General features: G+C 45.2%; 1 protein-coding gene across 4 annotated transcripts in view; it reads right to left on the bottom strand.

The window, feature by feature from the left end:
- dnaaf1 (dynein axonemal assembly factor 1) overlaps window positions 1-23,000 on the bottom strand; it is a 227,973-nt gene that overhangs the window by 123,423 nt on the left and 81,550 nt on the right. For all 4 annotated transcript variants that reach the window (XM_068049995.1, XM_068049998.1, XM_068049997.1 and 1 more), the window contains one exon: window positions 7,782-7,873. In XM_068049995.1, coding sequence (XP_067906096.1) covers window positions 7,782-7,873 — 92 coding nt within the window. The remainder of the gene's footprint in view (window positions 1-7,781; window positions 7,874-23,000) is intronic.

Here is a 23,000-nt window from a genome sequence, read left to right as displayed (position 1 = left end):
ATTATGGGTGACTCAGCTGTACTGGGATGGAAAAAAAGGGAAAAGAGAGCAATAGCGGTAGGGAATTCTGTGGTTAGAGGAACAGATAGGCATTTCTGTGGTCGCAGGCGTGATGGTATGTTGCCTCCCTGGTGCAAGGGTCATGGATATCACCGAGCGGATACCGAGTATTCTGGAAGGTGAGGGTGCACAGCTGGAGGTCATGGTCCACGTTAGTACCAATGCCATAGGGAGAAAGAGGGATGAGGTCCTGCAAAAAGAATTTAGGGAGCTAGGCAGCAGATTAAAAAGTAGGACCTCAAAGGTTGTGATCTCTGGGTTTCTTCCGGTGCCACAGGCTAGTGAGTATATGAATGGGAGGTTAGAGCAGATGAGTGCATGGTTGAAGAGATGGCGCAGGTGGGAGGGCTTTAGTTTCCTGGATCACTGGACCTGTTTCTGGAGAAGGTGGGATCTGTATAAGATGGACGGGTTGCACCTGAACCGGAACGGGACCAACATCCTTGCTGGGAGGTTTGCTAGTGCTTTTCGGGGGAGGTTTAAACTAATTTGGCAGGGGGATGGGATACAGGGTGGAAGCACAGTAAGAGGTGATGTACATTCAAATATAGAAGAGAAATGAAGTCAGTCTGGAGGGTAGAGTAAATGTAGACCTGTTGAGGCTCAAGCAAATAATGCAAGGCTGGATTGCATCTATTTTAATGCAAAGAGTCTTACTAGTAAGGCAGATGAATTGAGGGCATTGATTAACACATGGGATTATGATATTATTGCTATCACTGAGACATGGTTGAGAGAAGGGCAGGACTGGCACCTTAATATTCCAGGGTATAGAATCTTCAGAGGTGATAGGGAAGGGGGTAAAAGAGGAGGTGGCATTGCACTGTTGATGAAGGAGTCAATTACTGCAGTAAGGAGGGATGATATCTTAGAAGGTTCCTCAAATGAGGCCATATGGGTAGAACTTAAAAACAAAAAGGGGGCAATCACTTGGCTTGGAGTGTACTACAGGCCTCCAAACAGTCAGGGAGAGATAGAGGAGCACATATGTAGGCAAATGTCAGAGAGGTGCAAAAATAACAGAGTAACAATAGTAGGGGATTTCAACTTCCCCTATAGTGCAAAAAGCTTAAAGGGGGCGGAATTCCTCAAGTGCATCCAGGACTTAATCCTCGGGAATGAAGCCGGACAAGTGGTAGAAGTGTCAGTGGGGGAGCACTTCGGGGATAGTGACCATAACTCTCTAAGATTTAAGGTAGTTATGGAAAAAGACATAGAGGGACCGGAAATAAAAGTACTGAATTGGGGGAAGGCAGATTTCAATATGATAAAACAGGATCTGGCCAAATTGGACTGGGAGCAGCTTCTTATAGGAAAGTCTACATCAGACCAGTCATTCAGAAAGGAAATAGTGAGGGTTCAGGTCCAACATGTTCCCGGAAAGGTGAAGGGTAAGACGAACAAATCAAGGGAACCCTAGATGTCAAGGGATATAGAAGATTGGATAAAGATAAAAAAGGACGCTTATGGCAGATTCAGAGCCCTGAAAACAGCAGAGGCCCTAGAGCAGTATAGAAAGTGTAGGGGAGTACTTAAAAAAGTAATTAGGAGAGCGAAGAGGGGACATGAAAAATCACTGGCAGACAAGATAAAGGAAAATCCCAAGGCGTTTTAGAAGTATGTTAGGGAAAGAGGATACCCAGGGAAGAAGTGGGGCCCATTAGGGATCAAAGAGGCAATCTGTGTGTGGAGCCAGAGGACATAGGTGAGGTTTTGAATGATTACTTTTCATCTGTGTTCACTATGGAGAGGGACGATGTAGGTGTAGTGATCAGGGAGGGAGATTGTGATATACTTGATTGAATTAGCATTGAAAAGGAGGAAGTATTAGCTGTATTAGCAGGCTTAAAGGTGGAGAAATCCCCAGGCCCAGATGAGATGTATCCCAGGCTGCTATGTGAGGCAAGGGAGAATAGAGCAGGGGCTTTGACACAAATTTTCAAATCCTCTCTGGCCACAGGAAAGATACCAGAGGACTGGAGAACAGCAAATGTGGCACCATTATTCAAGAAAGGTAGCAGGGATAAACCAGGTAATTATAGGCCTGTGAGTCTAATGTCAGTGGTAGGGAAATTATTGGAAGAAATTCTGAGAGACAGGATTAATCTCCACTTGGAGAGGCAGGGATTAATCAGGGATAGTCAGCATGGCTTTGTCAGGGGAGATTGTGTCTAACAAACTTGATTGAATTTTTCGAGGAGGTGACTCGAGGATGTGTGGATGAGGGTAAAGCAGTTGATGTGGTCTACATGGACTTCAGTAAGGCTTTTGATAAGGTCCTGCATGGGAAATTGGTTAAGAAGGTAAGAGCCCATGGGATCCAAAATTGGCTTAGTGGCAGGAGGCAGAGGGTGAAGGTCGAGGGTTGTTTTTGCGAATGGAGGACTGTGACCAGTGGGGTACCACAGGGATCAGTGCTGGGACCCTTACTGTTTGTAGTGTACATTAACGATTTAGACGTGAATATAGTAGGTATGATCGGTAAGTTCGCAGACGACACGAAAATTGGTGGTGTCGTAAATAGTGAGGAGGAAAGCCTTAGATTACAGGACGATATAGATGGGCTGGTAAGATGGGCAGAGCAGTGGCAGATGGCGTTTAATCCTGAGAAGTGTGAGGTGATGCACTTTGGTAGAATGAACAAGGCAAGGGAATATACAATGGATAGTAGGACCCTAGGGAATACAGAGGGTCAGAGGGACCTTGGGGTGCTTGTCCACAGATCACTGAAGGCAGCAGCACAGATTAATAAGGTGGTTAGGAAGACATAAGGGATACTTGCCTTTATTAGCCGAGGCAGGGAGGTTATGTTAGAGCTGTATAAAACGTTGGTTAGACCACAGCTGGAGTACTGTGTACAGTTCTGGTCACCACACTATAGGAAGGATGTGATTGCACTGGAGAGGGTGCAGAGGAGATTCACCAGGATTTTGCTTGGGCTGGAGCATTTCAGCTATGAAGAGAGACTGGATAGGCTGGTGTTGTTTTCCTTGAAGCGGAGAAGACTGAGGAGTGAACCTGATTGAGATTTACAAAATTATGAGGGGCACTGATAGGATAGATAGGAAGGAACTTATTCCCTTAGCGGAGGGGTAAGTAACCAGGGGACATAGATTTAAGTTAAGGGGCAGGAGGTTTAGAGGGGAGTTGAGAAAAAAAGTTTTCACCCAGAGGGTGGTTGGAATCTGGAACACACTGCCTGGAGGGGTGGTAGAGGCAGGAACCCTCACTATATTTAAGAAGTATTTAGATGAGCACTTGAAACATCATAGCATACAAGGCTACGGGCCAAGTGCTGGAAAATGGGATTAGATTGTATGGGTGCTTGATGGTCGGCGCAGGCGCATTGGGCTGAAGGGCCTGTTTCTGTGCTGTAAAACCCTATGACTCTATGAAACACATTAAAAATGGCGTTTCATTCCTCCAATGGTGAAGCGTTACAAGTGCTTCCTTTTCTCATTAAATTGTGAGGACGTGTTTGAAAACTGAAAAGGAGTCCATTGCTTTTTTTTTGAAAGGGTTACAGAGGAGCTGTTTAAAATCAACATTTGCTGGAAGTCACCTGTCTTCAGATAAATATGCAGCAGGGGCCTTTTGAATTGGGAAAGATGTTTACAAAGAAGTGACAGGTCAAGATTTATAGGGGTGAAGAGGCTTGACTCTTGAGATACTGTTTTGGTTTCACTTAGGACAGGCAGTTCGGGTATGGACAGTGTTTTGAAAAGGAGTTAAAAAAAAAAATCAGCCTGCCAAGGACAAAACTCCAACCTCAGTCTTTTCCATCTCTTTGAAAAGCCTGTCAGTTTTTCCATCTCTTTGAGAAGCTCTTAGAGTGTAAGAAATCAAGAAATCAATGCTGCATTCCTACTGAAAGGGCTGCTTGAACCCCCTGCTGCTGCATTTCTCCCGAGATGCTGGAAAAACCTGCCAGATAAATCCTCGACACCGCCTGAACGAATTGCTTCAAGAAGGGATCACAGCCAAAGAAAAAGGGGCATTTGACATCTTTCCATATCTTTTCCTTTTCTTCAAGAATGAGCAAGTATTTGGCCAAAGTATTCATTTTCTGTTTATTTTTGCAACAGAGCCCAAAAGGGAAAATCTCTATTTTTCAGTTAACCGGTTGGTGTGTGTGTGTGTGTGTGTGAGGTGCAAAGGTAAAAAGGGAACTTTCATATTTCAATCTGTGTTAATGCTTTGCTTCATTACTGGTTAAGACTTGTTTTATAATAAACTGATAATTTGTTGTTTATTAAAGAAACCTGGTTGACCTATTTTATTCTGGGATAAAAAAAAGAGTATATGATTGACCGCATCGGTATCTGGGTAAACATTGAAATATATGTTGTGGCCTGTGGAGAAGTGGAACTAGACAGTGCACTCCTCCCGCCTCAGTCGTAACACAGTCAAAAAGCGATAGCCATTACCCATTTGCGTTATCATCAATCTTGAAGTTACCAGTTCTAGTGTCTTCAGTGCTGGGTTTATTTCAGGCAAAAACGGCTGTGCTTACTCACTAGTTTATACTGAATGCAGAAACAAACACACCCCTTTAAAAAGAGGAGCACCTGCAACTCAAAGTGAAAATGTCATCATCAATCACTGAAATCAACATAAAAGAGAATAAACATAAGTGAATAATACCTGGTTCATGCTTAATCACCCTTTGTTTACATAAACCCTTCTAATCCACTCTAGATAGTGTGGGGTTCATTTTGTACTGAGCACTGACTGCATTTAATTAAAGCTAGCTGTACTGCATTAAGTCTCGTTAAATTTATTCATGGTCTATGGCATTCTTGTTACAGCGCTACCATATTGTATTAGTCATCATGCAAAGCAGGAAAATCACGTTCACACAAATGCACTCGCCATAGGTGGTGGGGACTGTACGCTCATAATCTGGGCACATTCCAATTATGTGGTTTAAAAGATCGCAGAATTTTAGGCACAAGTTACACACGTAACTACAATATGCCCAAGTCTCCTCAATCTTTTACACCTGTTCATCAAACCCATCGTCTGAACAAATCTCCATCCAAAAAAATGGCTACTTCCACAACTCCCAAATGCAAGCGTCCTCCAAGTATACTTGTGCCTGTATATATGCTTGTCTTTTTGTGGGATATGTCGAACATTCCTTGTTCCAGTCCAACTCAGGCTCACCACCACCCCCCTCTCCCCCAACGCTTTTTCCGGTACATTGATGACTGTATCGGTGCCGTTTCCTGCTCCCGCCCCGAACTGGAAAACCTCATCAAATTTGCTTCCAATTTCCACCCTTCTCTCACCTTTACATAGAGTCATGGAGTCATAGAGTTATACAGCATAGAAACAGGCCCTTAAGCCCACCGTGTCTATGCCTCCCATCAAGCCAATCTATTCTAAACCCATTTTCCTGCACTTGGCCCATGGCCTTGTATGCTATGGCATTTCAAGTGCTCATCCAAATACTTCTTAAATGTTGTGAGAGTTCCTGCCTCTACCACCACTTCAGGCTGTGTGTTCCAGATTCCAACCACCCTCTGGGTAAAAAAAAAAATCCTCAAATCCCCTCTAAACCTTCTGCCCATTACCTTAAATCTATGCCCCCTGGTTATTAACACCTCCGCTAAGGGAAAAAGTTTCTTCCTATCTACGCCCCTCATAATTTTGTCTACCTCAGTCAGCCTTCGCTGCTCTAAGGAAACAATCCTAGCCTATCCAGTCTCTCTTCATAGCTGAAATGCTCCAGCCCAGGCAGCATCCTCAACACCCTCTCCAGTGCAATCACATCCTTCCTATAGTGTGGCGACCAGAACTGTACACAGTACTCCAGCTGTGGCCTAACTAGTGTTTTATACATGGTCCATGTCCGACACTTCCCTTCCTTTCCTCAACTTCTCTGTCTCCATCTCTGGGGATAGGCTGTCTAGTAATATTCATTATAAGCCACCGACTCCCACAGCTACCTCGACTACACTTCTTCACACCCTGCCTCCTGCAACGACTTCATTTCATTCTTCCAGTTTCTCCATCTCCGACGCATCTGTTCTGATGAAGCAACCTTTCACAGCAGCACATCTGATATGTCTTCCTTTTTTTTCCAACCGTGGGTTTCACCCCCCCCCATTGTGGTTGACAGGGCCCTCAACTGTGTCTGGCCCATTTCCCGCACCTCTATTCTAACTCCCTCCTCTCCCTCCCAGAACAGCGACAGGGTTCCCCTTGTCCTGACTTTCCAAATCATCCTCCGCCACGTCCGCCACGTCCAGCATGATGCCACTACCAACCGCATCTTCCCCTCCCCTCCCCTGTCAGCATTCCGAAGGGATCGTTCCCTTCGCGACACCCTGGTCCACTCCTCCATTACCCCCGACACCTCAACCCCTTCCCACGATACCTTCCCATGCAATCACAAGAGGTGTAATACCTGCCCCCTTTACCTCCTCTCTCCTTACTATCCAAGCCCCAAACACACCTTTCAGGTGAAGCAGCGATTTATTTATACTTCTTTCAATTTAGTATACTGTATTCGCTGCTCACAATGCGGTCTCCTCTACATTGGGGAGACCAGACGCAGAACACCTTCACTCAGTCCGAAAAAATGACCCCGAGCTTCCTGTCGCTTGCTATTTTAACACACCCTCCTGCTCTCATGCCCACATCTCTGTCCTGGGATTGCTGCAATATTCCAGTGAACATCAACCCAAGCTCGAGGAATAGCATCTCATTTACAAATTGGGCACGCTACAGACTACCGGACTGAACACTGAGTTCAATAATTTCAGAGCATGACTGGCCCCCTTTTTAATTTTTAGTTTTATTTTAATTTTATTTTAGTTTGTTTCATCACTCATTTTTTAAACATGTGCCTGCCCACTTTTTTTTCATGTTTGTGCTTTTGGCCAGGGCTGTTCATTATTCCATCATTTAACACCATCTCTGCACTAACGCTTTGTCTTTCACCACACCATTAACACATCCTTTGCCTTTGCCCCATGACCTTCTGGTCAGTTATTTTCTGGTGACTCTGTTCTATCAACACCTTCCCTTTTGTTATCTCTTGCCCCACCTCTGCTTTATTTGCTTAAAACCTATTACATTTCTAACCTTTGCCAGTTCTGATGAAAGGTCACTGACCTGAAATGTTAACTCTGCTTCTCGTTCCACAGATGCTGCCAGACCTGCTGAGTATTTACAGCACTTTTTGTTTTTATTTCAGATTTGCAGCATCTGCAGTATTTTGCGTTTACTCCAATTATACTTGTTCAGTGGTCACAACTTGTAAACAGGAAATAAAGTCATTATTCTGGTCTATTAATTTCAATTCTTTTACACCTTTTTAAAAACATAACCTTCATGGAGACTTGCTCTGCATTTTCTGTTTCTTAGAATTCATTTTTATGGCAAAATAGAAGCCACATCAAGAACTGAAAAGCTTTCCTGATTGCAGGCTTTATACGTGGTATGCCTGATGTGCATGAACGATGGTAAAATGTGTTGAGACTTTAAATTTAAAGATTCAAAGAAGAAATATATGGTGTAGCTTCAGTGTTTCCTTCAGTGATTGCTTATGCTAATTTACATACATTTTCATGAGATTGGGAGGGTACTTGGCTGTAACGTACAAGTAAATCATTGGTAAAATGAGGACAACTTTGGGCACAGTTTTGGATCTAACTTCCTGGCCCCGAAGTTAGTAGGTAAGAATGTTTGGATTTACCAAAAGTATCACTGACCTTTAAAGTGCAAATAGAGTGTGTCATTCAGGTAAGGTGTCTGGTACAGCTTCTGCTCCTTACAGTGCTGCCGCAGGAACTGCTTTGTCATTCTGCCGAGTTAAGGATAAAGAATATTTCAGGTTCTCAGCCAAGCCTTAATTCACAGATCAAATGGGAAGGAGAGAACATAACCAATGTCCCCTCTAAATTTTCATCATTGTTCATTTGAACATGCAGTACTGTTCAATTTTATTGTGCGCATGCGGTAACTTAAAGCGGACAATTCGTGAACAGCCTACACATTAGCTTCTGGTTTGCTAAGTGGCCATGCACACACTCAGTTTACAGGGAACATTGAATGTAGTACATTTATTACAAATTTAATTCGGAACCAGGTCAGAAAGGGAGGCAACAGGGAACAAAGCTTTGCGCTATATAAGTGATGTGATGTGTCACGGCAGCAGCATGTGGGAGCTCCTGGATGCCAGTGTGATCCAGGGCAAATATGGCTGTAGCAAGTGTTTGCGGTTCGAAGAGCTTCGGCTCAGAGTCATTGAACTGGAGTCCGAGCTGCAAACACTGCAACACATCAGGGAGGGGGAATGTTACCTGGACACTTTGTATCAGGAGGCGGTCACACCCCTTAGGATAGAGTCTCCTGACTTGGTCAGTGGTCAGGGACAGGAGAGTGTGGCTGCAGCTGAGGCAGGTAAGGGGACCCAGAGGGCAGGAGTGCAGGAGCCTCAGCCTTTGTGACTGTCCAACAGGTTTGAGGTTCTTTCAGCTTGTTTAGATGAGAGTGGGGGCTACAGGGTGGATAAGCAAACTGACCCTGGCACCATGGTATAGGAAGCCACTCAAGCGGAGGGAGAAAAAAGGAATGTAGTGGTAGGAGGGGACAGTATAGTTAGGGGGATTGACACTGTTCTCTGCAGCAAAGAGCGAGGGTCCGGAAGGCTGTGTTGCCAGGGATCGGGACATCTGCTCAGAGCCGGAGAAGAACTGACAGTGGGAGGGGGAGGATCCGGTCGTCGTGATCCATGTCGGTACCAATGACATAGGTAGGACAAGGAAAGAGGTTCTGCATAGTCAGTATGAGGAACCTAGGCACCAAATTAAGCAGAACCTGAAAGGTAATAATCTCTGGATTATTATCTGAACCACGTGCAAATTGGCATTGGTCAAATAAGATTAGAGAAATTAATGCTTGGCTCAAAGACTGGTGTGGTAGAAGTGGGTTCTGGTTCGTGGGGCACTGACATCAGTACTGGGAAAAGTGGTGGCTGTACCGTTGGGATGGTCTACACCTGAACCGTGCTGGGGCCGATGATCTAGCGAGCCACACAACTAGGGAAGTAGAGAGGGTTTTAAACTGAATAGTGGGGACAAGGGGTCAAATTTGGGATGATAAGGTAAATCAAGGAGTAGAGATGAGGCAAGAGTATTAATATGGGAAATGATAAACAGACTGTGACAGGAAGGGACAGAGCGTACAAATCTAAGAATAAATTAACAAATAAGGCTAGAGGTTACAAAAATAATAAAAGGACAAATCTAAAGGCTCTGTATCTGAATGCATGTAGCATTCGAAACAAACCAGATGAACTGAGAGTGCAAATAGAAATAAACAAGTACGATCTGATAGCCATTACAGAGACATGGCGCTGGATGACATAGATTGGAACCTGAATATTGAAGGGAACATGGCATTTAGGAAGGATAGGAAACTAGGAAAAAGTGGAGGGGTAGCTCTGTTCACTAATGATGGTATTAGTGGAATAGAGAGGGATGACCTAAGTTCAGGAAACCAGGATGTAAAGCAGTTTGGGTAGAGATGAGAAATCATATAGGCAAGTTGTCACTTGTACGAGTGGTGTACAGGCCAGCTAACAGTAACCACACTGTAGGATGGGGTATAAAGGAAGAAGTAATGGCAACTTGTCAGAAAGGTACAGCGATAATTATGGGGGATTTTAACCTACATATAGACTGGAAAAATCAGATGAGCAGAGGTAGCCCGAGATGAGGAGTACATAGAAAGCTTTTGGGATTGTTTCTTGGAACAGTACGTTCTGGAGCCAGAGAGCAGGCTATACTAGACCTGGTACTGTGTAACGAGATAGGACTAATTAATGGCCTCATAGTGAAGGTGACCCTAGGGAGCAGCGATCATAATATGATTGAATTTTACATCCAGTTTGAGGGAGAGAAGAGTGGGTCCAAGACTAGCATTTTAAACTTAAATAAGGGCAATTATGACGGCATGAAAGCAGAGCTAGCTATAGTGAACTGGCAAATTAAGTTCAGGGATAGGTCAAGAGAAATGCAGTGGCAGACATTTAAGGAGATATTTCAGAATACACAAATTAGATACATTTCAACTAGAAAGAAAAATTCCAAGGGTGGAACCTGCCATCCGTGGTTAAATAAAACAGTTAAAGATTGTATCAAACTTAGCTTTTATTAGTAGGGGGATCGCGTTTCGGAGCCACGAAGTCATGCTGCAGCTGTGCAAAACTCTGGTGAGACCGCACCTGGAGTATTGCGTGCAGTTATGGTCACCGCATTATAGGAAGGATGTGGAAGCTTTGGAAAGGGTGCAGAGGAGATTTACTAGGATGTTGCCTGGTATGGAGGGAAGGTCTTACGAGGAAAGGCTGAGGGACTTGAGGTTGTTTTCGTTGGAGAGAAGGAGGAGGAGAGGTGACTTAATAGAGACATATAAGATAATCAGAGGGTTAGATAGGGTGGATAGTGAGAGTCTTTTTCCTCGGATGGTGATGGCAAACACGAGGGGACATAGCTTTAAGTTGAGGGGTGATAGATATAGGACAGATGTCAGAGGTAGTTTCTTTACTCAGAGAGTAGTAGGGGCGTGGAACGCCCTGCCTGCAACAGTAGTAGACTCGACAACTTTAAGGGCATTTAAGTGGTCATTGGATAGACATATGGATGAAAATGGAATAGTGTAGGTCAGATGGTTTCACAGGTTGGCGCAACATCGAGGGCCGAAGGGCCTGTACTGCGCTGTAATGTTCTAATTCTAATTCTAATGAAAAAACATATAATTGCGCAAAATTGGAAGGCAGGTCAGAAGATTGGACAGAATATATAAAAAAAGCAAAGAATGACTAAAAGATTGATAAGGAAGGTAAAATTAGAGTACGAGAGAAAGCTAGCTAGAAATATAAAGACGGATAGTAAGAGTTTCCATTGATATTTATAAAAGAAAAGAGTTAATAAAGTGAGCGTTGGTCCTATAGAAAGTAAGTCTGAGGAATTAATAATGGATAATAAGGAGATGGCAGATGAACTGAACAGGTATTTTACATCGGTCTTCACTATTGAGGTACAAGTAACATCCCAGTATTAGCTGTAAGTCAGGAAATGTCAGGGAGCGAGGAACTCAAGAAAGTGGTGCTGAGCAAATTCTTGGAGCTGTGGGCTGACAAGTCCCCGGGTCCTGATGGACTTCATCCTAGGGTGTTGAAAGAAGTAGCTAGTGAGATAGTTGATGTGTAAGTTTTAATTTTCCAAAATTCCCTAGATTCGGGGAAGGTTCCATTAGACTGGAAAATAGTGAATGTAACTCCCTTTATTTAAAAAGGGAGGGAGACCGAAAGCAGGAAACTACCGGCCAGTTAGCTTAACATCTGCCTTAGGGAAAATGTTAGAAGCTATTATTAAAGATGTATAGCAGGGCATTTAGAAAAATTCAAGGTAATCAGGCTGAGTCAACATGGTTTAGTGAAAGGGAAATCATGTTTAATCAATTTATTAAAGTTCTTTGAGGGAGTTACATGTGCTGTGGATCAAGGGGAACCAGTGGATGTATTGTACTTAGATTTCCAGAAGGCATTTGATAAGGTGCCACATCAAAGGTTATTGCAGAAAATAAAAGCTCATAGTGTAGGGGGCAACATATTGGCATGGATAGAAGATTGGGTAGCTAATAGCAAACAGAGAGTAGGCATAAATGGGTCATTTTCTGGTTGGCAAGATGTAATGAGTTAGTATGCAGGTACAGTACGTAATTAGGAAAGCTAATAGAATGTTATCGTTTATCACAAGGGGAATTGAATACAAAAGTAGGTGGTTATGCTTCAGCTATACAGGGAATTGGTGAGACCAGATCTGGAGTACTGTGTACAGTATTGGTCTCCTTATTTAAGGAAGGATGTAAATGCGTTGGGAGCAGTACAGAAAAGGTTTACGAGACTAATATCTGGAATGAGCAGGCTGTTTTACGAGGAAAGATTGGACAAGCTAAGTTTGTATCCGCTGGAATTTAGAAGAGTAAGAGGCAACTTGATTGAAACGTATAAGATCCTGAGGGATCTTGACAGGGTGGATGTGGAAAGGATGTTTCCTCTTGTGGGAGAACCTGGAACTAGGGGTCACTGTTTCAAAATAAGGGGTTGCCCATTTAAGACAGAGGTGAGGAGAAATAATTTATCTCAGAAGGTCATGAGTCTTTGGAATTCTTTCCTCAAAAGGCAGTGGAAGCAGAGTCTTTGAATATCTTTAAGGCAGAGGTAGACAGATTCTTGATAAGCAAGGGGGTGAAAGGTTGTCGGGGGTAGGTGGAAATGTGGAGTAATCAGTTCAGCCATGAACTTATTGAATGGCGGAGCAGGCTAGATGGGCCGAGTAGCCTACTCTTGCTCGTAATTCATATGTTCATATGTATAGCTTTAATTATATTAAATATATAAAGTGGCCAATATTTTGTTTACTCAGTGTCAACATAAAAATTAAGCCTTTTAATAAAAAAAGTAGCGCAAAACTGAAAGTGGGAAGTTCTTGAAGCAAAGTTGTACCAAAATTCATCATCCAGATCTGTTTTCCTAATGCAGATTAAGTAACTCCAAGTGACTGAGCTACATATTACGTTGACAGACCCTATCATATTTATCAACCCTCAGAGTGGCAGCTACAGGCAAAATGCAGTAAATTCCCATTTGCAATATTCCTGCTGAACTCTGTGAACCATGGGAACAATGAGTTGGCACTGTGATAGGGCTGCCAACTCTCGTTTGACATATTCCTGGCGATTCGATCATGTGACATTTGATTGTATGGCTTTCAATCAAATGACACCACTCATGTTGATTAATTACATGACATTTGCCCACTGCTTCCAAATATTATTGCATTTACCAGAGTTGAGTGTCACCAGGTCCCTAATAAAATATTTGGCTTTTTGCTTTATAGCGAGATAAATAACATAATTCATAAATCAAAGAACACAAATAAAGATTTAAGCTTAAGTAATACATATACATAAACTACTTGTGATGTTTCTACAGAACTGACTGATAAGAAACATCAAGTAAGTACCACTGATTCAACAAAGATCATCCATATAAGGAACTTACAACTGATGTTTTTGTACAATTTTATCACATTTTATATTGCACAGCAAATTATAAAAATAAAAACCAAACCTAATTCAATAGACTCACTCCAAATGAAGCTCAGCTTCAGAGATTGATAGTCAGTCCTCAGTGAACAGCACCAAAGCTGCCCATTTGCTTAATGAAATACAGTATGAAACAGAACACATCACAGGCCTTTCTCTCTCCATCCCATCCCTTTCTTTGTGTATTGCTTTTCCTCTCTCCCAATTAGTTATCTCCCTCTCCCAGTTAATGCTTCTCTCCCTCCCCTTTCTGTCTCCCTCTCTCTTCCTCCCTAGATTTTCTTGCCTTCTGTCTCCCCTCCCCAGTTTGTGTCCCTCTCCCTCACTCCTCAGTTTGTTTGTCTCTCTCTCTCCCTCCCCAGTTTGCCTGTCCCACGCGCTCTCCCTCCCCAGTTAGTCTGTCTCTCTCCCTCCCTAGTTTGTCTGCCTCGCTTGCACACTCCCTCCCCAGTTTGCCTGTCTCTTGCTCTCTCTCTCCCCGGTTTGTTTACCTCTTTCTCTTCCTTGCCAGTTTGCCTGATCTCTCTCCCTTCCTCTCTCTTTCCCCAGTTTGTCTGTCTCTCTCTCCCTTCCTCTCTCTTTCACCCGTTTGCCCGTCTCTCTCTCTCTCTTCCTCCCTCCCCCCACCCCCGGTCTGTCCGTCTCTCTCTCTCTCCCTCCCCGGTCTGTCCGTCTCCCTCTCCTTCCCTCCCCGGTCTGTCCGTCTCTCTCTCCCTCCCTCCCTCCCCGGTCTGTCCGTCTCTCTCTCCCCGGTCAGTCCGTCTCTCTCTCTCCCCGCTCCGTCCGTCTCTCTCGCTCTCCCTCCCCGGTCCGTCCGTCTCTCTCGCTCCCCCTCCCCGGTCCGTCCGTCTCTCGCGCTCCCCCTCCCTGATCCATCTGTCTGTCTCTCTCGCCCTCCCCAGTCTGACTGTCTGTCTCTCTCTCCCTCCCTCCGCGGTCTGACTGTCTCTCTCTCCCCCTCCCCGGTCCGTCTGTCTCTCTCCCCCTCTCCCCAGTCCGTCCGTCTCTCTCGCTCTCTCTCCCCGGTCCGTCCGTCTCTCTCGCTCTCCCTCCCCGGTCCGTCCGTCTCTCTCGCTCCCCCTCCCCGGTCTGTCCGTCCGTCTCTCTCGCTCCCCCTCCCCGGTCTGTCCGTCCGTCTCTCTCGCTCCCCCTCCCCGGTCTGTCCGTCCGTCTCTCTCGCTCCCCCTCCCCGGTCTGACTGTCCGTCTCTCTCTCTCCCTCCCTCCCCGGTCTGACTGTCTGTCTCTCTCTCCCTCCCTCCCCGGTCTGACTGTCTGTCTCTCTCTCCCTCCCTCCCCGGTCTGACTGTCTGTCTCTCTCTCCCTCCCTCCCCGGTCTGACTGTCTGTCTCTCTCTCCCTCCCTCCCCGGTCTGACTGTCTGTCTCTCTCTCCCTCCCTCCCCGGTCTGACTGTCTGTCTCTCTCTCCCTCCCTCCCCGGTCTGACTGTCTGTCTCTCTCTCCCTCCCTCCCCGGTCTGACTGTCTGTCTCTCTCTCCCTCCCTCCCCGGTCTGACTGTCTGTCTCTCTCTCCCTCCCTCCCCGGTCTGACTGTCTGTCTCTCTCTCCCTCCCTCCCCGGTCTGACTGTCTGTCTCTCTCTCCCTCCCTCCCCGGTCTGACTGTCTGTCTCTCTCTCCCTCCCTCCCCGGTCTGACTGTCTGTCTCTCTCTCCCTCCCTCCCCGGTCTGACTGTCTGTCTCTCTCTCCCTCCCTCCCCGGTCTGACTGTCTGTCTCTCTCTCCCTCCCTCCCCGGTCTGACTGTCTGTCTCTCTCTCCCTCCCTCCCCGGTCTGACTGTCTGTCTCTCTCTCCCTCCCTCCCCGGTCTGACTGTCCGTCTCTCTCGCTCTCCCTCCCCGGTCCGTCCGTCTCTCTCGCTCTCCCTCCCCGGTCCGTCCGTCTCTCTCTCTCTCCCTCCCCGGTCCGTCCGTCTCTCTCTCTCTCTCTCTCCCTCCCCGGTCCGTCCGTCTCTCTCTCTCTCCGGTCCGTCCGTCTCTCTCTCTCTCCCTCCCCGGTCCGTCCGTCTCTCTCTCTCTCCCTCCCCGGTCCGTCCGTCTCTCTCTCTCCCTCCCCGGTCCGTCCGTCTCTCTCTCTCTCCCTCCCCGGTCTGACTGTCTGTCTCTCTCTCCCTCCCCGGTCTGACTGTCTGTCTCTCTCTCCCTCCCTCCCCGGTCTGACTGTCTGTCTCTCTCTCCCTCCCTCCCCGGTCTGACTGTCTGTCTCTCTCTCCCTCCCTCCCCGGTCTGACTGTCTGTCTCTCTCTCCCTCCCTCCCCGGTCTGACTGTCTGTCTCTCTCTCCCTCCCTCCCCGGTCTGACTGTCTGTCTCTCTCTCCCTCCCTCCCTCCCCGGTCTGACTGTCTGTCTCTCTCTCCCTCCCTCCCTCCCCGGTCTGACTGTCTGTCTCTCTCTCCCTCCCTCCCCGGTCTGACTGTCTGTCTCTCTCTCCCTCCCTCCCTCCCCGGTCTGACTGTCCGTCTCTCTCGCTCTCCCTCCCCGGTCCGTCCGTCTCTCTCGCTCTCCCTCCCCGGTCCGTCCGTCTCTCTCTCTCTCCCTCCCCGGTCCGTCCGTCCGTCTCTCTCTCTCTCTCCCTCCCCGGTCCGTCCGTCTCTCTCTCTCTCCCTCCCCGGTCCGTCCGTCTCTCTCTCTCTCCCTCCCCGGTCCGTCCGTCTCTCTCTCTCTCCCTCCCCGGTCCGTCCGTCTCTCTCTCTCTCCCTCCCCGGTCCGTCCGTCTCTCTCTCTCTCCCTCCCCGGTCCGTCCGTCTCTCTCTCTCTCCCTCCCCAGTCTGTCTGTCTCTCTCTCCCTCCCCAGTCTGTCTGTCTCTCTCTCTCTCCCCAGTCTGTCTGTCTCTCTCTCTCTCCCCAGTCTGTCTGTCTCTCTCTCTCCCCAGTCTGTCTGTCTCTCTCTCTCCCCAGTCTGTCTGTCTCTCTCTCCCTCACTCTCTCCCCAGTCTGTCCGTCTCTCTCTCTCTCTCCCCAGTCTGTCCATCTCTCACTCTCCCTCCCCAGTCTGTCCATCTCTCTCACTCTCCCTCCCCAGTCTGTCCATCTCCCACTCTCCCTCACCAGTCTGTCCATCTCTCTCACTCTCCCTCCCCAGTCTGTCCGTCTCTCTCACTCTCCCTCCCCAGTCTGTCCGTCTCTCTCTCCCCCTCCCCAGTCTGTCCATCTCTCTCTCTCCCTCCCCAGTCTGTCCGTCTCTCTCTCTCTCCCTCCCCAGTCTGTCCGTCTCGCTCTCCCCCTCCCCAGTCTGTCCGTCTCTCTCTCCCCCTCCCCAGTCTGTCCGTCTCTCTCTCCCCCTCCCCAGTCTGTCCGTCTCTCTCTCCCCCTCCCCAGTCTGTCTGTCTGTCTCTCCCTCCCCAGTCTGTCTGTCTCTCTCTCCTTCCAGTTTTCCTGTCTCTGTCTCCCTCCCTCCCCAGTGTGTCTGTCTGTCTGTCTCCCACCCTCCCCAGTTTGTGTTTCTCTCTAACACCCTCTTCCAGTCTCTCAGGACTCAGAGTTTCCAAGCTACTGCACTAACCCTGATGTCATCATCATCACCCTCACAACCAGTAAGGATGGTGTTTCTGAATAGCAAGGGAACCAGCAGGGCTCAGACAGCAGTGTTTGGGTACCATCCAGGATACTGCCTAGGTTCAAACCATGCAAACTGGGAATGTTTGTCCAGTGTCACCAGCAGCAGCTCTCAGGAAATTAACTGCCCATTCCAATGACTCCTGTCCAAAGTGGGAGGGTGGTGAACCTGACACTGTGACATCTAAGGAAATTTCAGTTAATAGCTGCTTCCGAGCAGTGAATGCAGCTAAACACACCAGGCTTTTCAGGGATTACATTTAGCCAACCATAGATACAAGTGCTAGAATGAATTCTCCCTTCTATTATCCAGCCTTGTGCCATTATTTACATCCAGATAATGTGAAAGGGGACTTGAAACAAAGTCTAGGACTGACCTGATCCTTATTTGGATTGTTTTACTACTATTATGTTTGCAGTCAGACAAAGCAATGTTTTTCAGATGAAGCAGCAGAATTGGCTTTTTTCAACTAATTAAAAATTCACTCGTAATGCTCGACAATGTCCATCTAAGATAGTCTCCAAATATGAGAATTTTTACAAGGTGCATCAAACAGATTGATTTAAATGATACTGAGAGTGTTATTTGGAGAATTAATGCCACAAAAGATGGTGTATTAGGAAACATCAGAGAAAATGAGAGAGAGCTGGAAAAAAAGGATGGCTAGGTTTCCATCAGCAATAACAGTTACAGGAGTTCAAAGATACTTATAAACTCTATTGGTCAGTGTTTGACAAAGAATTCAGTATTTTTCTTGTGTGTAAATGCTAACTGAAGCAAGATTGGTGCCACTAAGGGCAAACACATTTGGGGAGATAGTCAAACTATTATGACAACAGGTAGCATGATTTATTTGACTTGATTTGTCTTCTCTTTATTCACATGCATGACCCAACAAAGACAACACTGTTGCTCAATGTTCAACAGCTGAGGCCAATAAAAACCTAGCTAGAGACTAGACCACACCAATCATAGGGGATTATAACATGCTGGGAAGTAAAGATAATCAGGGATAGCCAGTGCAAAGGACAGGAAGTACTGAGACAAGCAGGAATTGTGTCTTGACACAAATATTGAAGAAACAACTACAGCAGAATCTCTGCTGTATTCAGCAAATCAGTAGAGCTAGATATGCCCTGGATGTTGGGTAGAATCTGAGGTATAGCATCACTAGACTGGGTTTGATCTAGTAAAAGCTGAGGTCAAAAACCAATCTTGATGCAAGTGTTCAGAGAAACACATTTTGGAATGATGCAAAACAGACACAGAGATATTTAATTGAAACATCATATCTTAAAAATGAACAAAAAAATGAAACGCTTGCATTTCTGCAGCATCTTTCATGACCACCGGACATCGCAAAGCACTTTACAGCCAATGAAGTACTTGTGAAATGCAGTCACTGTTGTAATGTAGGAACCGAAGAAAACTTGGATTAATTCTGGTTATTTTAAATAGATGAGGAAACATGACAGAAATCTAATTAAGAAGACTGGAAGCAGAAATTCTTTGGAAGAGATGAAGAATCTGAGTAAGGCAAGGGGGATTCATACAGAAGACAGCAGAATGTAGTTAAGCGCAATATCAGAACAAAAGAGAGGGCAAGAAAGACACAAATCATTGATGGCAATAAGAAAGCCAAAAGAACCCTTTCATCTATGCAAACAGTAAGTAAGAAACAGGTAGGCCTATTACAGAAAGTAGCAGGGGGAACCAACAATGATCTAGATATAGCTGATGTTTTGAATGGATCAGTCTTCATAAAGGAAGACTGCAGACAGATTTTAGAGGTACCTAGTTGGACTAGGAACCTGTAACACATGGACAGAAGGAAGAGAAATAATGAACATGCATTTATCAAGCAAGTCAGGTTCTCAGGATGTGTCACAGTGTGCCAGAGCCAATAAATTACTGATGTTTGCCTATATAATGATTGCACATCATGGCAGCTGACTTAGCAGTTTCAACTTGGTTGTGAGTCATAAGCTCTCGACAAAAGCAGACAGTGTTTGCTAGTGCACAGAGTGATCAGGGCTCAGAGTGCTTCATAAACGAAGGGCTAAAGTCAGGAATTTGGTGTAAGTGGGAATTCTGTGCAGAGGGGGAAGGAGGTGCTGCTTTTTAATATTATTATTTTCCAACCAGTAGCTAGTGAGTGTTGTTCTTTTGTCTCCAAGCTAGGATACTGGAACTTGCAATTACTTTACTATACTTATTAGTAAACCAATCAAATAAATAAATAAATACTGATAGACATGACAAAAGTCGAGGCAATAGAGCAGCAATTTGGGTAAAGACAAGCAGAGTGGGACAGAAAGGGAAAGAAAGTTTAGATCTAATCATCATTTCAGAGACACAGTTACAAGGTGACCAAGGTTGGGAAATAAATATTCCAGGGTACATATTTCGAAAAGATGGATGGAATGGAAAAGGACGAAGAGTAGCCCTGATAGTAAAGGATGAATAAGGACATTAGTGAGAAAGGATTTGAGCTCAGAAGATCAAGAAATAGAATCAATATGGGTGGAGATTAGGAATAACAAGGATCAGAAAATGTTGATGGGAGTAGTTTATAGGCCACCTAACAGTAGTTATACCATTGGACAAAGCAGTAAGCAAGAAATAATTAGAGCTTGTAACAAAGGCACTGTAGTAATCATAGGGGATTTTAATCTTCAGATAGACTGGACAAATCAAATTGCCAATGGTAGTCTGGAAAATGAGTTTTCAGAATGCTTTTGCGACAGTTTCTTGGAATAATATGTAGTGGAACCACTTAGGGATAAAGCTCTCTTAGGTATAATATTGTGCAATGAGGCAAGATTAATTAGTATCTCATGGTAAAATATCCTCTGGAAAAAGTAATAATACAATTCAATTCCATATTAAGTTTGAAAGCAACATACTCCAGTTAGCCTGATATCAGTCATTGGGATAATGCATGAATCTATTATTCAGTCTTAACAATGCACTTAGAAAATCATAATCAGACAGAGTCAACATGGTTTTATGAAAGGGAAATTGTGTTTGACAAATTTATTAGAGTCTCTTGAGGATGTAATTAGTAGGGTAGATAAAGGGGAACCAGATGTAGACCACTTGGATTTCCAAAAGGTATTCGATAAGATACCACACAAAAGGTTAATATGCAAGATAAGGGCTCATGGAGTTGTGGGTAATATGGATGGAGGATTGGTTAACGGATAGCAAGCAGAGTAGGGATAAAAGGTGTATTTTCAAGTTGGCAGGCTGTAACTAGTGGAGTGCTGCAAGGACCATTGCTGGGGCCTCAGCTATTTACAATCTATATTAATGATTTAGGCGAAGAGACTGAGAGTAATATATCTCGGTTCACTGATGATACAAAGTTTGATGGGAATGTAAGCTGTGAGGAAGACCTAAAGAGGCTGCAAAGAAATATAGACAGGTTAAGTGAATGGGCAACAAGGCGGCTGGTGGAGTATAATGTGGAGAACTGTAAGGTTATTAATTTTGGTAGTAAGAAATGAAAAGCAGAATTTTTTTTTAAAGGCGTGAAACTTTTAAATGCTGATGTTCAGAGAGACTTAGGTGTACATGTATAAAGAACACAGAGAGTTAACATACAGGAACAGCAAGCAATTAGGAAGGCAAATGGCATGTTGGCCTTTATTGCAAGAGGATTGGAATACAAGAATAAGGAAATATTGCTATAATTGTATAGGGTAATGGTGAGACCACACTTGGAATACTGTGTGCAATTTTGGTCTCCATATCTAAGGAAGGCTATACTTGCCTTGAAGGTGGTAGAGTAAGTGTTCACCAGATTGGCTCCTGGGTTGAGAGGGTTGTCTTATGATGAGAGGCTGAGTAAATTGGGCCTATACTCTCTGCAGTTTGGAAGAATGAAAGACAATCTCATTGAAACATACAAAGTTCTAAAGGGACTTAATAGGCTAAATACAGAGATTGTTTCCCCTGGCTGGGGAATCTAGAACTCAGGGGCACAGCCTCAGGCCAATCATTTAGGACTGAGAGGAGGTATAATTTCTTCACTCAGAAGATTGTGAATCTTTGGAATTGTCAACCCAAGAGGGTTGTAGTGCACCATTGTACAGTATATTCAAGACTGAGATAGATAGCTTTTTGGTCCCTCAGGGAATCAAGAGTTATGGGGAGCAGGCAGAAAATAGGAATTGGAAGTAGATCAGTTATGTTCATATTGAATGGCACAGCAGGCTCGAGGGGCCGAATGGTCTACTCTTGCTCTTAATTCTTATATTCGTAAACCACGCATAGTAAGCTCCCATAAATAGCAATGGGATAAATTACCAGATATTCCATTTTAGTGATGTTGGTTCAGGGATAAACACAGGACACCGGGAGAACTCCCTGTTCTTCAAATAGTGCCATGGGACCGTTTACACCCAATAATTCAGACTTCCTCACAACGGCATTGACGATTCAGACTAGATGATGTACTCAAATTCTGAATGAGGCAAACAGTACAATTTCTGACTCAGGTGAACCGTGTAAATGATGTTGTCAGGCACGGAAGGAGCCGTGATGAAATAAACAATGAAATGGAAGAATTATGAATTATAAAGTTCAACTGCTAAAAGAAAAATCACAAGAACATGGACACTTAGTCAAAATGGAGTAGTGGCCATGTGATCCCTCCTGTACTGGAAGTCCACAAACTTGTCTGAAAAGATGAGGCTCGCTAACCTCGCCTGAAATAGCTCTGGGGAGAACCCCTTTGAAATTGAAAGGAGCTATTGCATATGAATGACTCGGATCGACATGAATGGATGAACAGACGATGCTGCCTCATAGCCAAACCACAATGAATAAGGTATGAAGCAGCAACATCATAACAGAATGATTTGTGATATACATAAATGATTTGGAGGAAAGTATAGGTGGTCTGATTAGCAAGTTTGTAGACGACACTAAGATTGGTGGAGTAGCAGATAGTGAAGGGGACTGACAGAGAATACAGCAGAATATAGATAGACTGGAGAGTTGGGCAGAGAAATGGCAGATGGAGTTCAATCAGGGCAAATGCGAGGTGATGCATTTTGGAAGATCCAATTCAAGAGTGAACTATACAGTAAATGGAAAAGTCCTGGGGAAAATTGATGTACAGAGAGATTTGGGTGTTCTGGTCCATTGTTCCCTGAAGGTGGCAACGCAGGTCAATAGAGTGGTCAAGAAGACATACGGAATGCTTTCCTTCATCGGACGGGGTATTGAGTACAAGAGTTGGCAGGTCATGTTACAGTTGTATAAGACTTTGGTTCGGCCACATTTGGAATACTGCGTGCAGTTCTGGTCGCCACATTACCAAAAGGATGTGGATGCTTTGGAGAGGGTGCAGAGGAGGTTCACCAGGATATTGCCTGGTATGGAGGGCGCTAGCTATGAAGAGAGGTTGAGTAGATTAGGATTATTTTCATTAGAAAGACGGAGGTTGAGGGGGGACCTGATTGAGGTGTACAAAATCATGAGAGGTATAGACAGAGTGGATAGCAAGAAGCTTTTTTCCCAGAGTGGGGGATTCAATTACAAGGGGACACGAGTTCAAAGTGAAAGGGGAAAAGTTTAGGGGGGATATGCGTGGAAAGTTCTTTACGCAGAGGGTGGTGGGTGCATGGAACGCATTGCCAGCGGAGGTGGTAGACGCGGGCACGATAGCGTCTTTTAAGATGTATCTAGACAGATACATGAATGGGCAGGAAGTAAAGAGATACAGACCCTTAGAAAATAGGCGACAGGTTTAGATAGAGGATTTGGATCGGCGTAGGCTTGGAGGGCCGAAGGGCCTGTTCCTGTGCTGTAATTTTCTTTGTTCTTTGTTTGTTATTTCCGTTCAAACATCAAACGATGGCCATGGATATCATATCTTGGCCCTTCATGTGGTCACATCGGGGAGAGGGTCATGTGCCTTCGAACAAAAACTAATGAGTGAGATTTTTGCCTTAAAAAGGTAGCTCTCTGGAGAGACAGAGAGGGGGATATCAAGCCAACATCACAGAAAGCCTGTAAGAAGGATCCAGCAGGCAAGAGAAGAACCCTGCTGACCAGGAATAACCACTGTAGCAGAGACATTCCAAAGAGACTTTCAGACTAAACATCTGTGAAGGAAACAAACAACACACCACCAGCTTTGGGCTGTATTACAACCACTAGAGCTCTACAATACTTCCCCAAGTTCAAGACTGCGAATAATCAAGCCTGCAACTTAAAAAAAAGACTTTTCT

This window comes from Heterodontus francisci, chromosome 17 (assembly GCF_036365525.1).
Source record: "Heterodontus francisci isolate sHetFra1 chromosome 17, sHetFra1.hap1, whole genome shotgun sequence".
Lineage (NCBI taxonomy): Eukaryota > Metazoa > Chordata > Chondrichthyes > Heterodontiformes > Heterodontidae > Heterodontus > Heterodontus francisci.
This window is presented reverse-complemented; position numbering and strand designations above follow the sequence as displayed.